Below are 15,907 nucleotides of genomic sequence, written 5' to 3' on the forward strand. Positions count from 1 at the left end.
AATAGAATAGTTTTTGTTTTGTTGCTCTATGTGTGTATCGTAAATTGCTGATACCACCTTTGGAAAAATCGGTGCATCTCTATCTGCCAGAAGTGTGGACTAGTCACGTGACTGGGACTGGAGTCAGACTCATTTTTGATGACTTCTGACTCAACTTGACATCATCATCAAAGCCTTGCAATTCAACTTGAACTTAGTCATCAGTGACTGGGGACTTTAGTCTGATAACTTCGAAATAGTTGCGATTTTCAGTGAGTGCGCTGAGTAAAATGTGTCCCCGTTCAAAGTACTCAGCTAATGTCACCGTTATTATGTCGTTTCCAGGCAGACAGCAAATTTTCCCACAGAATCTCCCTCATTCAATGTATCTACTAATGCCCAATCAGGTTTATGAACAAACGAGGGTGTGGATTACATATCTGTGGGCGTCAGGCTGCTGGAGAGTTGCAAAGATTAACACCAGGATGTGTCATCATGCTACTGAGGATCATTTCATTTGCATTCGCAAATTATGAGGTCATAAACAAAAAAAACAAATTGCTTTGTGCAAAACCTGCAGTATGAAAAAAACAAGACGGCGAAGCGACAACTTTCGACTTTGTTAGGCACATAAAGTTGCACAAAGAACGGTGAATTGGGCTGATACCTGTTGTGAGCCAATGCTTTGGTAACTCCAGCTTCGCATTCATGCTATGCTACAGTACATGTTCCCTTGTAAAATAGCTATGGCTAGAAACTTTAAAAAAAAAAAAGTTTACACCACCAGTCAAAAGTTTTACAACACTAATTTCTCTGGAGGAAAAAGCTACATTTTTAAGTGTTAAGATGGTCTATCTGCCTTTTGTCTTGCCATTTTTGTAGCAACAAATTACTTTCGCCAGCACAGTGCTGTTCAACTGATGTTCACAAGGGTATAGTATCACTGTGTGTTCTGAACACAGTTTTATGCAGACAGAGGAGGTAGTAAGTGCTTCAGATCTTGGAATACCTGTTGGAATTAGTTGCATCAACTGCCAAGGATTGATCAACCTCAATTTCTGCAGAACAGCTTTTAATTGTTGACCCATTTTTTGGTCCCTGAAACAGGCCTTTTTGTATAATTCTAAAATACACATCAGGAGTTTCATTTTTTCAGTTTTGGGTAACCTTGCCTTTTTTTAAGCTCTGGCACTTCACCACTTACCTTTGCACATTTTAAAGCTATTCACGGGACTTGAACGATTTGAATTTCAATGAATAATTGGAAAAATTGGGGTGTCCTAAAACTTTTGACCCGTAGTGCTGACGTTTTCGGTTTGTATGATATTTAAAGTTAGTTGGTAGACTTGTTTCGTTACGTACGCGGTGCATTTGACAAGACAAGACATGTCAAAAATCAAGATTTTTAATAAAATAAAAACTTGATATGATAAACTGTAGCTTTTTTCAACCTATGAAACGATGACGTTTAAATGTATGATATTTATGTGAACATTTCAAAAATCTCTTCTTTTTTAAAATTAATTATTAACAACATTATTAAATTACACCTTGACAAAAGTAAAGAGAATATTTCGACTGGCAAAATGTCTCCAGGTATTTGCGATGTCACATTGTTGCGTTTTACAGACCTGCTTTATGTGATAAAAGGTAGCTAATTTATCAATGCCCTGATGTCATAGTGCCATCGTAAAGTCATCATTTAATAGGTTGACAAGTGTTACATTTCATTACAATATATCAAGTGCTGCTTATTATTTATTTATTTTTTTTTTACATGTTCACATGCATAGCATCATACGTTGTAAATGTCAATTTAATAGAATGTAGTGTAAAACGTATCTTGAATATTGGGTTATTTTGATCAAGTCTGATCCTTGTGTGTCTAACCAAACTTTACAGTAACATTAGTGACACCTACACCGAGTGACCAGTGTAGTGTACGGTCATGTAGTGACCAGTGTAGAATGTACTACAAATGTCACTATATGCATCTTTATATACAGTAGACACCCCTACAACGTGAAAAATAATCCGTTCCGAGAACGTTTACGTTATAGGGTTTTTACGTTATACGAAGCGTAAAATACATGTAAATAGCCTAATCCGTTCCAAGATCTTCCCAAACTCACCCCTTTGGCCCTTCAAAATATTCAAAGTCCACCAAATATGGTGGGAAAATATAAGAAAACGTTAGCATAAACATAGTAGAGTAACATTCCAATATAAAATAAGGTAATAAATAAGATTACTGCAAATGAATAAAACTGAAAAACAAAAACAATCAACTAGTTTAAGGGCGACTACGATGAGGAAGGGAGGTTGAAGGGAGAAGCCTGTCTCTCACACAAACTCACGTACACTTCTCCCTGGCAGAGTAAATCTATTGAGCACTTGAGGGCATTTAGATCTACAATTCTATCTGCCTTAAAGGCTGGACAGGACAGGGGGGAAAAAAACAAAAAAAACTCACGTATGCGCTGTATAAGTCAGCCAATGAGTTGAGAGCGTAGGCGGTGCCCCGATAATCAGCCAATGAGATGAGAGCGTAGGCGGTGCCACGATAATCAGTCAATGAGAGCGTGAAGCGTCAGAAGGCGTCACCAAGTGTACTCTGTTAGTCATGGAAAATGTTTCCCTCTCTCTGTCGCGCGAGCTATTCAAATCAAATTTCTGAACTTGCACCGACTTGACGCTTTACGTTATATGGAATTTTTTACGTAATACGACGCAAAAACTTTACATAAATTCTTTACATTCAGTGGAATTTACGTAAAAGGAGACGTTATGCGAGGTACTACTGTACTTTATATTTGTACTGTATAGACCATAGTCAACCACAAAACAGCATGATGTATGAACTAAAAAATATATATATTTTTAAAACTGTGGTTGTATCATGTATAGTCATGTAGCTCGCATCGCAAGCTACTATAACTTCCAGCCCGAGTCTTGTGAAACAAAAACATTCCCGTCTCAAATAGATCGTCATTTGAACGAACCCTTAACCCAGTGGTCCTCAATTATTTTCTGTCATGCCTCCACTGGGGGACATAAATGTTTTCGCGCCCACCGATTAGTATTTCAAATTGAGAAACTGATATCTATTTATTTATCTGAAATACTATTGTGAAACTGAAACCAGCAAAATACAACAAAATGGAGAGCAGTGAAGCATACAAGCGTATTCAAGAGTCAAATTGCCTGCTGTGTACGACAAATTCATACATGTTGGCAGGTGTGCACTAATATTGAAAGTCCCCACCCCGCTCCTGGGGGGCCCGCCACACTATTTGAGAAGCACTGCCTTAACCCAATCAGCTTGCGGAGCAACATTTTTCAAATAGTTGCAACTTCACCTAAACTGACTCCCTTCTCTATCCTTATGTCTGCTGTTGGTCACCACTTGATTGTAAAGCAAAGCCAGAGTCATGTAGTGTATTCCCACAGCAGGGGGACAAGGAGAAGGAAGTCCAAAACCTACAAATGGAAATGTGCTCACATCCTGCTGCTGGCTTTGTTTTTTACATACACAAAAGGATAGAAGTGAGGAGAGGAAATGCGTCTCTGGGCGACAAACAAAAAAGTGAAACCCACTATACACTTTCTCAAAAATGCAGCATAGTGTTTAGAGCCAAAAAATGTCATCGTCACTTGTTGATTTGCAGAAAACTTCACTTCAGTGACAAAACAAACAGAATTACTGGATCCAGTGATAAAAACAAGGTAACTCGTGTTTGAATCTTGTTATCAGAATGGCCGACCGAAAGAATGTTCAGATAATCCAACCAGATAAGCTGCTCTCATTGTACTTAAAAGTCTCTAGGGCCCTTTTTTCGAAGGCATTTCTGAGATTAGCAGCAAACACTCCCAAAACTTCAAAAAGACATTGGATGAAACTCAAGTCTCCTCCAAAAAGTGCGACTGATGTCTGTGCCCACTTTTGCTTGTTATGTATGGTTCTCAAGTAGTAAGACAAAAATCTAAAAAAAAGAAACTGTTGTAATTTGCCTTAACACACAATACCCAAACATATCTCGCAAAACCTCTGCTCAGTGAGCAAATCCAAAAGGATTTGCAGTAAAACTGAGTTATGCTTTTTCCTTAGCTTTTTGGTAAGGATGCATGATAAATATCGAACCGATGATTATTGGGCCGATAAATCCATCCATCCGTTTTCTTCCACTTATCCAGGTCCGGAGCAGCAGTCTCAGTAGGGAAGCCCAGACTTCCCGGTCTCCGGCCACCTCTTCTAGTTCCACCGGGAGGACACCAAGGCATTCCCAAGCCAGCTGTGAGACATAGTTCCTCCAGCATGTCCTAGGTCTTCCCCGGGGCCTTCTCCCGGCTGGGCATGCCCGGAACACCTCACCAGGGAGGTGTCTGGGAGGCATCCGGACTAGATGCCTGAGCCACCTCAAATGGCTCCTCTCGATGTGAAGGAGCAACCACTCTACTGAGCCCCTCCCGGATGGCCAAGCTCCTCACCCTATCTCTTAGGGTGAGTCCAGCCACCCAACGGAGGAAACTCATTTCAATCGCTTGTATCCTCGATAGGTGAGGGTGGGAACAAAGATTGACCAGTAAATTGAGAGCTTTGCCTTCCGGCTCAGCTCTCTCTTCACCACGATGGTCCGGTACAGCGACCGCATTACTGCAGATGCTGCGCTGATCCACCTGTTGACCTCACATTCCAACCTTCCCTCACTTACGAACAAGACCCCGAGATACTAGAACTTCTCCACCTGGGGCAGGACCTCATTCCCAAACCGCAGGGTGCAATGCACCCTTTTCCGACTGAGAGTCAGAGTCTCATCCCAGAAGCTTCGCACTCACCTGCAAACCGCCCCAGTAAACGCTGAAGGTCACAACCTAATGAGGCCATCGGGACCACATCATCTGCAAATAGCAGAGATGAGATCCAAGGCCCCCGAACTGGACTCCATCGACAACTTGGCTGCGCCTAGCAATTCTGTCCATGCAAATTATGGACAGAAGGTTCGACTAACGGTCGTACCCTTCTCTCCTTCTCCCTGGAATACACTTTCCCAGGGAGGCTGCGAAGTGTGATCCTCCTATAGTTGGAACACACCCTCTGGTCACCCTTCTTGAAAAGGCCCTGGTACCCCACGTCCGGGCAAGGTGCAGTCCCTGCTCTTGTGTTTGTTCATAGGATCTTCTGAATCACTCTTGGTCTGGCCCATCATTTAGGACCTGTTTGCCTTGGGAGACCCTACCAGGGGCATATAGCCCCAGACAGTAGAGCTCCTAGGATCACTTGGGCACTCAAACTCCTCCACCACAACAAGGTGGTGATTCACAGAGGAGGCCAGTGATTAAGGAATATGCAGTCACCGATACAATTCCAATGGCGTTAATAGTGTAATGTTTTGTTAATGTTTTTGTGTCACCCTTATTTTGTTGACACAGTTAGACAAGATGTGGCAAACAGCACTCTTATTTTGAAAGCCATAAGTGTGTTGTGTATGTTGAGAACATCTGTTGAAAGTTAAACCAAGCTGGCTACAAGAATATACGTAAAACATAACAGTTAAAATACACTCATCCAGCCTGAGTCCCACACACACAGTCACACTGGCATGCTCTACTAAACGAAGCTAACCCCGCTAGCTTCCATTCACGCTTCGTAAGAGAGGAGTTTCCAAGTATTTCTGCCAACTTCTGGCGGTGTTTTAGGCCGTCGTTTCGACATGTTTAGTTCGGGAGGGGGCGAGTTGGTGTTTGTGATGAGATTCCGCCACGATTGAGCGGTCCTTCGGGGAAATATTTCCCCACACAAACATTCCTTCTCCTCACGATGACATAATTTCATTCACATTATGTCACTTTCTGTGCTGCATTTAACAGTAAATTCCATTTTTATTGGCCAATTCCGTGATTCTGTTAACGTGGAAATCATAGGGTCCTAGAAACTGGGCTGTCTTTACGTGAAGCAACACACCTCTCAAACACAAGTAGTCATCAAAGGTTGTTTGTTTTTTTTTAAATTGACTATAAATTGACTTATTTTGACACGTGAATGTTACAATGTTGCGTAAAACATTGCCTGGTAGGTTAACTAAACTTTTATGATGGATAAAGGTCATCCCCTGGAATGGAGGAATACTCCTTTACGTCATTTTATATCGGAAAAATATGTCTGATATCGACTAAGTAAAAAGAATGCACGTTTTGTAAGAACGACTTCAAATGATACCTAACCTGTGCGGGGTTGTACCACCTTCTACCTCCTGGCACTCCCAAATTTCAGCCTATCACTCCTCTTGACTCATTCCTTTTTACCGTGGTTACTCATTGCCAAGTAAAGGGAGTCCGAGTCTGTTCTGTTCTGTTCTGCTGTGTAGGCGAAGGAGGTTCAGTGATAGACGCACACATTGTAAGAGCAAATGGCTGGCATGATTCCCAGTCGATATGAAGTGTGAACACGAACATGGTTTGTTGTTGAGCTGAGATGAACTCTGCTGAGGCGTAATATTTATATTTATCTCCTCCTACAAAAACTCTCTCTCCCTGTCTTTCTGTTCCAAATTACTGTAGTTGAGAAATAGTTACTGGCAGAGAGTGGAAATGGAAAGCAAAACATGTTTAGAAAGCCCTCTAGTAAAAAGTCTATTTTAACAGCATTGGAAATAGCGCAGCTTCAAGCATGGTGCTGAATAATGCATAATTGGGGCACGCAAGTAGACTTCCTAACAAAACCAAGTCAAAATGGTATTGAAGGCTAAGTCGGTCCATATGTGCTACATGTGCCATAAATGGTTCAAAGTATTGAGACACCTGAATATAAGACAATCCTTATTTTTCAAGACTCATAATATTTTTAAGCCAAACTTAAAGACAGAAACTTTTTTTTAATAATGACTTTGAATGTCAGTGAAATAACAATCCTTATTTTTCAAGACTCATAATATTTTTAAGCCAAACTTAAAGACAGAAACTTTTTTTTAATAATGACTTTGAATGTCAGTGAAATAACAACTGACGGCCTGTCCTTTTGGAATATTTTCTGTGGGAAAAAATACCATCAGGTCAATACATTAATTAAAAAATGTGTCACATTTAAACCTCATCGTCAACCAGAGGTGGATAATCTTTTTAGACGCACACCGTGTGATGCAAAACCATACCTAAACAATCAGATTGTACACTTTATACAGCAAAATATACTTCCACCAATCTGATGTTATCTTTCATCTGTTTAGAAACAATTAACATTGTTGCTCCCATGTCAGTGGTGTCAGGCTGCGGGTGTTAAGATACTTTAGTACCGCATACTGGATATGCTCCAAATCAGCTGCTGGCCACGCTAATGTTGTCCAGACTGTCAACAATCAACATACAAATAAAGTAGAGTTGCAATGAATTGAGAAATCTATGATTAATGGATTATCCCATTAATCGACAACTATTTTGGTATTCAATGATCGTAATAATAATAATAATTAGTACAGTAAATATATGGGCCACACCTGTCTATAAGCCGCAGGTGTCTACGTTGTAACATGGGATATTTAGTACACAAGATGGAACACAAAAAGACTTTAACCTTTGATTAAATAAATGCTTTTTTCCTCAAACAGTGCCAAACAGTGCGTGTAACATACCCAGTTAAACAATAGCCTATCAGAAAAGTCGCCGTCGTCCTCCTCCTGGAAACTAAAACCACGAAAGTTGTTCTCTTCAGCATCACAACTGAACAGCCTTATAATTCCTTCATCACACACTTTGTCAGTCCCTCTCTCTCTTCATTGTCGCTCTTGTTGTCACGTTTGTCTCGAGACAAATTAGCCATTTAGCTTTAGCTATCCTCTTCATTAGGCAGCAGTCCAGCCTTTCGAAATGCGTTGGTGATAGTGGACGGTTGGCGGTCCAAGCAGTCCAAACTGAAGTTTTAGTAATTCTACACTTGATGAAACTTACTTAAGATGTGTCAGAGGTCACTGCACAAGACATCAAAACGTCATATTAGCTTCCACTTCACTCGCCCATGTCACTCCTACCCGAAGCTGAACTCTATGCATCATGAGAAATGTACTTTTTGATTTATTAAATTATGTTTTATTAAAAATGTATGAAATTATCTCTGTACAATCCGCAGGGTTCAAAGCATGAGAAAACAGCAGCAGTTTATACACCGGAAATTATGGTAATCGTTTTTTGATTGAAAAAATTAAATATCCTGATTTCAGCCTCTAAAATGTGAATATTTTTTAATTGTCCTTTGTCATCCATGAAATCAGACCTATTACTTTGTGTTTTAGGTAAGACAAGATATTCAGCACACACATTCGCTTTGACTTTGGAAAACAGTGATCAACATTTTTACCTCTTTTCTGATCTGTTGCTGACCAAACCACAAACGGTTTGCGTTTGGTTCATATTGATTTGGTCCGTCTTGGGCCTAACTGATCAAACAACAAGCTTCATATTAATAAAGTAAGAAAATAATCGTTAATTGTGGTCCTAAAATAAAGTTGGGCCTCAACATTGGCACATCCCTCAGTTTGATTTATGTGGTCTTCATCGACAATCATTCCGCCTTTGAGTACTTCTGTCAGGTGATCTCCAGATTACTTTCAACCAGTCGATGCTCTAAATAGGAATATGGTATTGTGATATTTGACACACCAAACTTTCAAAATAGCACATTGACACAAAAGTGTATATTAAGAGTTTAGAGATTTATACATGGAAAACTCCCCAAGCGAGTCAGAGCTTTCCTTCCCATTACGCACACACACCAGTGACCTGGAGGTCTGTACGTTACCAACAAAGTGATGAGTGACTATGGACTTTTGGTACATTCTATATGGACACACATTTTTACATTGCGATTTAAAAACATTTTTCTACAGATCACAATGTTGTCCCTGTTCACAATTACCTGCTAAAAAAATGACTGAATTCACTGTAATATGCATGCCAGGCCAGTAGATGGAGATGTCGCTTTATAAAGAAACAGGATCTCACCTTGGCATTAACGTGTTTTGGAATTTGAACTATTGTATGTCGGACACATTAGCAGTGTAGTGAATGCTCTTCGCTGGATAAGCGTCATAAACATGACAGCAACTTTGTGGTCCGCCATTGTTTTTTTTTTTGGATTGTTACATGCCAACAGTTGTAGTTTGCTTGTCCATTTTCAAAATACGAGTGTTATTTTGTTATACAAAGACAACATGTCCCCTTAATACTCTATACTCAAACCTCTATGTGTGTTTTTTCCTTGGACTGACATTCAGTCATCCAGTTTTTCCGAGCATCAACACAATCTTCTTCCTCCTCCTCACTCTTAAGTAAACTCATCTTTCCTGTGGGAGCTTGGCTGATGGCCGCCGGCCCGCTGGGGAGTGTTTCTGTTTAGTGAGGGCCATTTTTTTTTATTTGTTTGCAACAGACACTGTATTTTAGTCACTATTATGTCATGTCAGAGCATGACATTAGGGCGGGAATCAAAAGAAGACAAAAAGGGAGGATCGTATATACAGGTGGACATGTGGGTGCATAATGTTTTAGAGGCATCTTATTTACATTGAAACAACAATGCACTTCATGCCCACTGGAATGTTGTGTTGTCAAGCATGCTTTCATGGGCCTGCCAATAATAAGCTGATACTTTCAAATGGAAATTGCATACATGATGTTAACAACCAAATGTGATCTCACTGTCATGACGAAAACAATGCATGATAAACACGAGTCTTAAAGAGACACGTCTTACCTGCTTGTCTGGGCTAACGCAGTCTTGATGTTGGAGGAGGAGGAGGAGGAGGAGGATGGGAGAGGTGAAGATGATCTCCTGAATTGGATTTAGCAAAAAAGGGCGTCCAGCCAGCCGAGTGAGACGGGGGTGGAGGGTCTATTTCAGGAGGGCTGATGCCCATCCATGGTCCATTCGCCTTCTGACAAACTAACAATCCTCCCTTATGGTGGTCTCGATGCGTGACAGCCAAGGCTTGTTTGTGCACCACAACCACAACAACAGCAACAGCAGCAGCGACTCTCTGTTCAGTAAAGAGTGCGCAATGTCCGTCAGTGTCTGCGACACGCAAACGTCCTTCTGGTAAAAATAAAAAAAAGGGAGGAAATGCTAGAGAAAGAAAGGGGTGGTGCGTTTACCACCTCTTCGCCGTCAATAGTAGTGCCAAGCTCGGTTGGGAATGAAGCCACTGCAGAGACGCCATAGCTGGATACTGGGGAGGGAGGGCGTGAGCGAGAGAAAGAGAGAGAAAGAGAGAGAGAGAGGCTTCCTGCCTGCCTGCTTGTTAGGCGCTTAAAGGCAAGCGGCTATTTTTAACCGCCAACAGCGCCCCTTGCCGGAATAATCATGTCATAGCACTCCTGGAAATTGGGTGACAATTTACATGGATCAAACATTACAAATCATTACATAAAAAATCTACAATACTGGATAAATACCCTAAACACAACATAACAGTGAATACATCAACAATAAACACCAAACAATTGAAATAACAACACAGAATGCACACAATACATCTCTCTACATAAGCTACATTTACACTATGCAATAACTATACACATAACCTAAGTAAAACAATGACATACAAAAGCTATATGAAATACCTATAACTATATGCGAAACTATGTACAAAAATGATGGGCACGGGGAGACTTATTTGTACTATCATTATCATTTGTAGCGAATCAATGTAAGCGTTTCTGTTTTAAGAGTTAATATTAATAATTATATTGAAGGTGAGTTTTTTCCCACAATTTTTTTGGCATCCCCAGGAGGCCACGAAGCCCTTAGCATCCGCCTATATTGCCTAATGGGCCAGCCGGCTCTGTCTCTGACTCGCTTTGAACAAGACAATGCTGCAACATCTCCACAGAACACAACAAAGTGGGCGGATCGATACAATATCAATATTATATCTCCAGTCCCAGGCCAGCATCGGTATCAGATTGATACTGGCGTGATGAGATTGGTATTTTTCAAGTCATTGGACACAGGAGGGGTTTAGGCTAAAGAAATTTGAATGACAGTCAAGAGTATTTGTTTTCTTTTGTTTACTTATTTTTGCACTGACTTTATTTTGCTCAAACAACTGTATGTGATAAAAGGGAATGCAGTGAACAAGTATTGAGACGCCCATAAAAATGTCTATTTTAGCACTCTGGATTATGCTGCTGTGTCGAGACGCCACTATACACGACAGCTCACTCTTTGTTTCTCACACACTAACGCATTTTAATTGCAAAATATAAAAGGTACTCACCACTAATGACAAATAATGAACAATGATAATAAAACTGATGAAGACATGTGAGCCACAGAGCTGACTCTTTAAACTTGCAAAGGACAAAGACTTCAAAGTCACTGACTTGCTCCTTTCCTGTGGATGTGGCGCCACCAGCAGGAAGTACAAGGTACCTTAGGAAGCGCTCAGTCTTTCAAACCTCACACATACACTTAAGGACAGGAGAGGCTTAGCCCCCGGTTGACGTAAGGGATGTGAGTGAACGTAGCTGAACACAATGTCATCTACCAAAAAAAAATAGAAATAAATATTTTATAAACATTTTAATGTTACATTTTTTAATGAGATGAAATATTTGAATGTACTTTTCTGATCATCTCAAGTATATATTTTTTTAATTTCAAAATGTTTTTGAAAAAAAAAAATATAGGGCCGAACAGTGGTGTAGTGGTTGGCATGTTGGCCACATAGTCAGTCAGGAGAAGGGGAAGACCTGGGTTCGAATCTCTGGGTTCGTGCGTGGGTTTTCTCCAGGTACTCCAGGTTTCCTCCCACATTCCCAAAAACATGCATGTTAGGTTAATTGGCGACTCTAAATTGTCCATAGGTATGAATGTGAGTGTGAATGGTTGTTTGTCTATATGTGCCCTGCGATTGGCTGGCGACCAGTCCAGGGTGTACCCTGCCTCTCGCCCAAGTCAGCTGGGATAGGCTCCAGCATACTCCCGCGACCCTAATGAGGAGAAGCGGCATATTTTGGTGATATTGTTACACTGTCAAGAGGCAGCAGACCTTGGCATCAACAACCACAGCCTGAGTTCCACTGGTACAACTTTATTCCACCGTTGGGTACCATGAAACTAAAACACATAGCAAACATAAATTCAGTAGTATTTAAAATATTGACATTTGTCACATCTTAACGCAGCATTTACAATTTACAACAACAAATAGCCTTCAATATATAATTTAGCACATTTTATTAAAAACACATACACACACCCCATTAGCCCTTTGATGCAGTAACAATAACATGGCACAAATATTTGAATGCCACATACCAATCTTCGCCTACCGAGGGTGCAAATTATGTATATTTTATCCATGATAAACGAATTAAATGCAAAAATCACAAAAGTATTCAATGATTTTGAAAAATATCCATGTAAAAGGTATCTGTGATATCGATATCGTCAACCTCTACTGCAAAACCTGCAGCTCTATTTTTAATGTAGTTTCTAAAAAAAAAAAAAAGGGAGACATCCTAAAATCTCAACAAAGTATCTCTTGAAAATATAGCAATAAATTATGAGCTTCTCATGACTACAATACAAAAGGCTCTAAATTCTGACATCAACGTAATGACTCAATAACAAGCACCTGGCATATTGACTGCAAATTGCCATATATACGATACTATTTTTGATAACCCCAACAGGAAGTTTAAAGTGTGCAGTAGGGACAGTATATAAAGTCCGTGAATTGTAAAACGTTACCACTCCAACTTCATGTCGGCTTTGCTCCACACATACTTCCCTCCTCTTTTTAGAAACATTTTCTCGTCAAAGCCACTGAAGTTGATGGCCTCTCCCACGCCAACATCGAGGATGGACTTGGACGGGTCCTTTCGACCCTCTCGACAGTCCAGGAAACGCATCTGGGGTAGGAAAAAAAGGTAACACAATGACAGCTAGATACTTAAATGCTCCAATTCATGGCTCTGTTCAATTAACCTGCTACAGTTGTAGGCTGCATGGGCTACAAAAGCATGTAACTGCCGGGGTCTTTAATTAAAAGGTAAAAAAAAAAAAGTCATTAATGTGGCTGTAGGCAACCTCTTGATCCAGTGCTTATTAATTCCACAAGATGGTAGCAGCTACGTTTGAAGTATCATGAGTGGCAGCACCCAGCAGCTTTATCTACTGTACCTCTGCATGCACTTTAAAATTTAGCTGCTCAGCTGTACATTGTAAACAACGATACTGTTGTTTACAATTAACTCATTAGCTCTATTAATGCTGGCTGAGTATTTTGTTCCGTCCCGCTATTACAACATTGGTTCTGTTACTGCTGTGTGTGCTAATATACTTATCAATAAATGACCATGTGGTCCAAGAGTGCTAAGTTTTCATTTCCAATTACCCATGCACTCCTAATCGTTACTAAGGTCTTTCTTTCTTAATTATTGCCTCCTTCCAAATTAACACCCCATCGTTGTTGTAGTTCAACAGAAGAGTTTATATAGAATTACTATTAGGATAACTACAGGAGGGAAAAGGTGAATCACTTACGTATTCATCCAAGATCAAGTATGAATTCCTCATCTGTGAAGATAAAATGACAAAATAGTTTTTCTGGGCCTGAAGAACCTAACAAAAGTTAGAGTTTCAGTTCTGTATAGTTGCTACGTTCATAAGGGTTATGCACATATTTAGTGTTAGCAAGGCAACATTCTGATCATTCCAATAGGAGTTGATAATCTAGCTAATGTTTTAATTGTGTGGTTTTTTTTTTAATATTATTCTAAAAATGTCTCAGACTTTATCTCTGAATGTTCTGAACTCTTGTTTCCATGCCACTCAAATGTTGTATTCCTCTTCTTAAGACAGGAAACTTACTACTGTACTCTACTTTGGACGCAAATAATGAACAATTAATTCCACAGTCAATAGAATGAAATCCTACCTTCTCATTGGACTCAGGAACCAGGCAGGAAACACTGCTGTGTCTGTCCAGAAACTCCTGAAACTGTTCGTCACTGATGGTGAACCTCTCAGCCTCTCTCAGAGCTTTCTCGCCCACATTCTCACCATCAATCAGCAGACACTGGAACACCTGAAGCAAATAAAAGAAAACTTCATAGTAGGTAACCAAGATGCGCACTAAACAAGTCCATTCCCTTACCTTCCATCGGACTGGGTTGAGCTGAACAATGGGCTCCGCCATGTCCTCATCCACATTGAAGGTGTTGATGACAGAGTTGATTTTGAAGGCCACTTTATACTGCTGGCACCAGTTACGGATCTTGTACAGGTTGTCCAGGTGGCTCTTGCTGCCTTGAGATCGGCCAATCAGCTGGTTGGTCGCTTCGTTGAAACTGTCACAAGATATGGCCAGGATGTCAAGATGGTCACCTGACAGAGAGGTGGAGCATAGACTGTGAAGTCTGGCACATGAACAAGACTTTTTCATAGGTTGTCTCTTAAAAATGTTTAATACGCATGAAGTAGCCTTTTATGGGGCTAAGACCAAATTTGGTAACTTAACATGCATTCAAAATAACCTCCTCATTACGCTGATGTGTTATCTTACTGTAACGGTTCAAACATAGCAATAATGTGTGTGTTGATGACAAGTGGATAAAGCACAGTGCGAATATAGCAGGAAAGATAGTCATTTACAATTCAATCAACCTCAACAGGTGGACAAAAAAAGCAAAAAAATAAAAAATTAAAAATGTATTATATTATATTACATTGTATTATGTTATATATTTTTACATGTCATTTTTATGTGTGTGTGTGCATATGTATGAGAGCATATAGCTGTGTGTATTTGTTTGTTACAGAGTAACTAACTTTCCCACTTATAAAAGCTTAAAATGCTTATATGTGTATATATATATATATATATATATATATATATATATATATATACACACACACACACACACACACACATATATATATCCATCCATCGTCACGGGTATGCTGGAGCCTATCCCAGCTGACTTGGGCGAGAGGCGGTGTAATATGAGTGTAAAGACGACTATGGGGTGTTATTTCATGTCTACAGCTATAATAATGGTAAAAATCGCATTTAGAAAGTCAAACAGGTTTTCCATGCACTAACTCCAAAAATAATTTGTTTGTTAATATTGAATCCTACTTTGCAAAAATTCACTTCTCGTGGCCGTGTCTGGAACCAATTAACCGTGATAAACGAGGGGTTGTTGCATACTATTCACATCTCTTGTAACAAAAGAAAGTAAGAAAAGTTACCATATTTTTGGAACCATGTTTCTCTGATCATGCTTCCATTGCTGACGATGCTGACACTTGCAAGTTGGAGCTCTTGTTTACAGTATTGGACCAGTTTTCCAAGATAGTCCCCTTTCTCATGCAAGAACGGTTCTCCACCAGAGAAGTTGATTTTTTCCATTCCTGAGAGATACACAAATGTTTAAATAAAAGATAAGAGACAAGGCGGTGTCACATTACTTACCAGAATCCCTCAGGAGTTTGAGGCCCCTCCTGGCTTCCTCCAGAGGCAGCACAAAGGATGTTTTTGCAGTGTGGAAACAAAAGCCACACTTGTAGTTACACTTGCGTGTAAAATGGTAGTTGACGCTGGTCGGAGTCACTGCCTTCGGACTTGTTTTGTTGACTCCTGGCTCACTGCCTCGTCCTGTGCAGGCTCCCCACGAGGAGCGAATGTTGTCCAGTAGACTGTTAAAAAAGGAGAGGATGGTCATAATGCAGAGCTGCACAAGCTGCAGGGGACCTACAATCATGGAGAACATGTTCATTTCCACACACAGCCTTACTCTCGGTCTTCTAATGTGATGATGTCTGAAAACACCTCTTTAAATGGAGTCGGCAGGGTGATCAGCTGACCAGACTCCTAGTTTCTGTTTACAAACAATGAAAATGAAACTTACTGACAGGTATGTGGCTGAGTCT

General features: G+C 40.2%; 2 protein-coding genes across 2 annotated transcripts in view; both read right to left on the bottom strand.

Moving 5' to 3' along the window:
* The window catches only part of rnf144aa (ring finger protein 144aa), a 42,294-nt gene extending 31,765 nt beyond the window's left edge, over positions 1-10,529 (bottom strand). Inside the window, exon 1 of the mRNA XM_054796767.1 lies at positions 9,722-10,529. The gene's annotated coding sequence lies outside the window, so the exon portion shown is untranslated. The remainder of the gene's footprint in view (positions 1-9,721) is intronic.
* A 1,514-nt stretch (positions 10,530-12,043) lies between these two features.
* rsad2 (radical S-adenosyl methionine domain containing 2) lies at positions 12,044-15,808 on the bottom strand. The gene is made up of 6 exons (XM_054796766.1): positions 15,450-15,808; positions 15,227-15,388; positions 14,130-14,359; positions 13,911-14,060; positions 13,517-13,549; positions 12,044-12,882 (listed from the first exon to the last, which is right to left on the bottom strand). Exons 1-6 carry the CDS (start codon positions 15,751-15,753, stop codon positions 12,718-12,720), a joined length of 1,044 nt encoding a protein of 347 aa, XP_054652741.1. The 5' UTR covers positions 15,754-15,808; the 3' UTR covers positions 12,044-12,717.
* Between the last annotated feature and the right edge of the window lie 99 nt (positions 15,809-15,907).

Source organism: Dunckerocampus dactyliophorus, chromosome 13 (assembly GCF_027744805.1).
Source record: "Dunckerocampus dactyliophorus isolate RoL2022-P2 chromosome 13, RoL_Ddac_1.1, whole genome shotgun sequence".
NCBI classification, from domain to species: Eukaryota; Metazoa; Chordata; class Actinopteri; order Syngnathiformes; family Syngnathidae; genus Dunckerocampus; species Dunckerocampus dactyliophorus.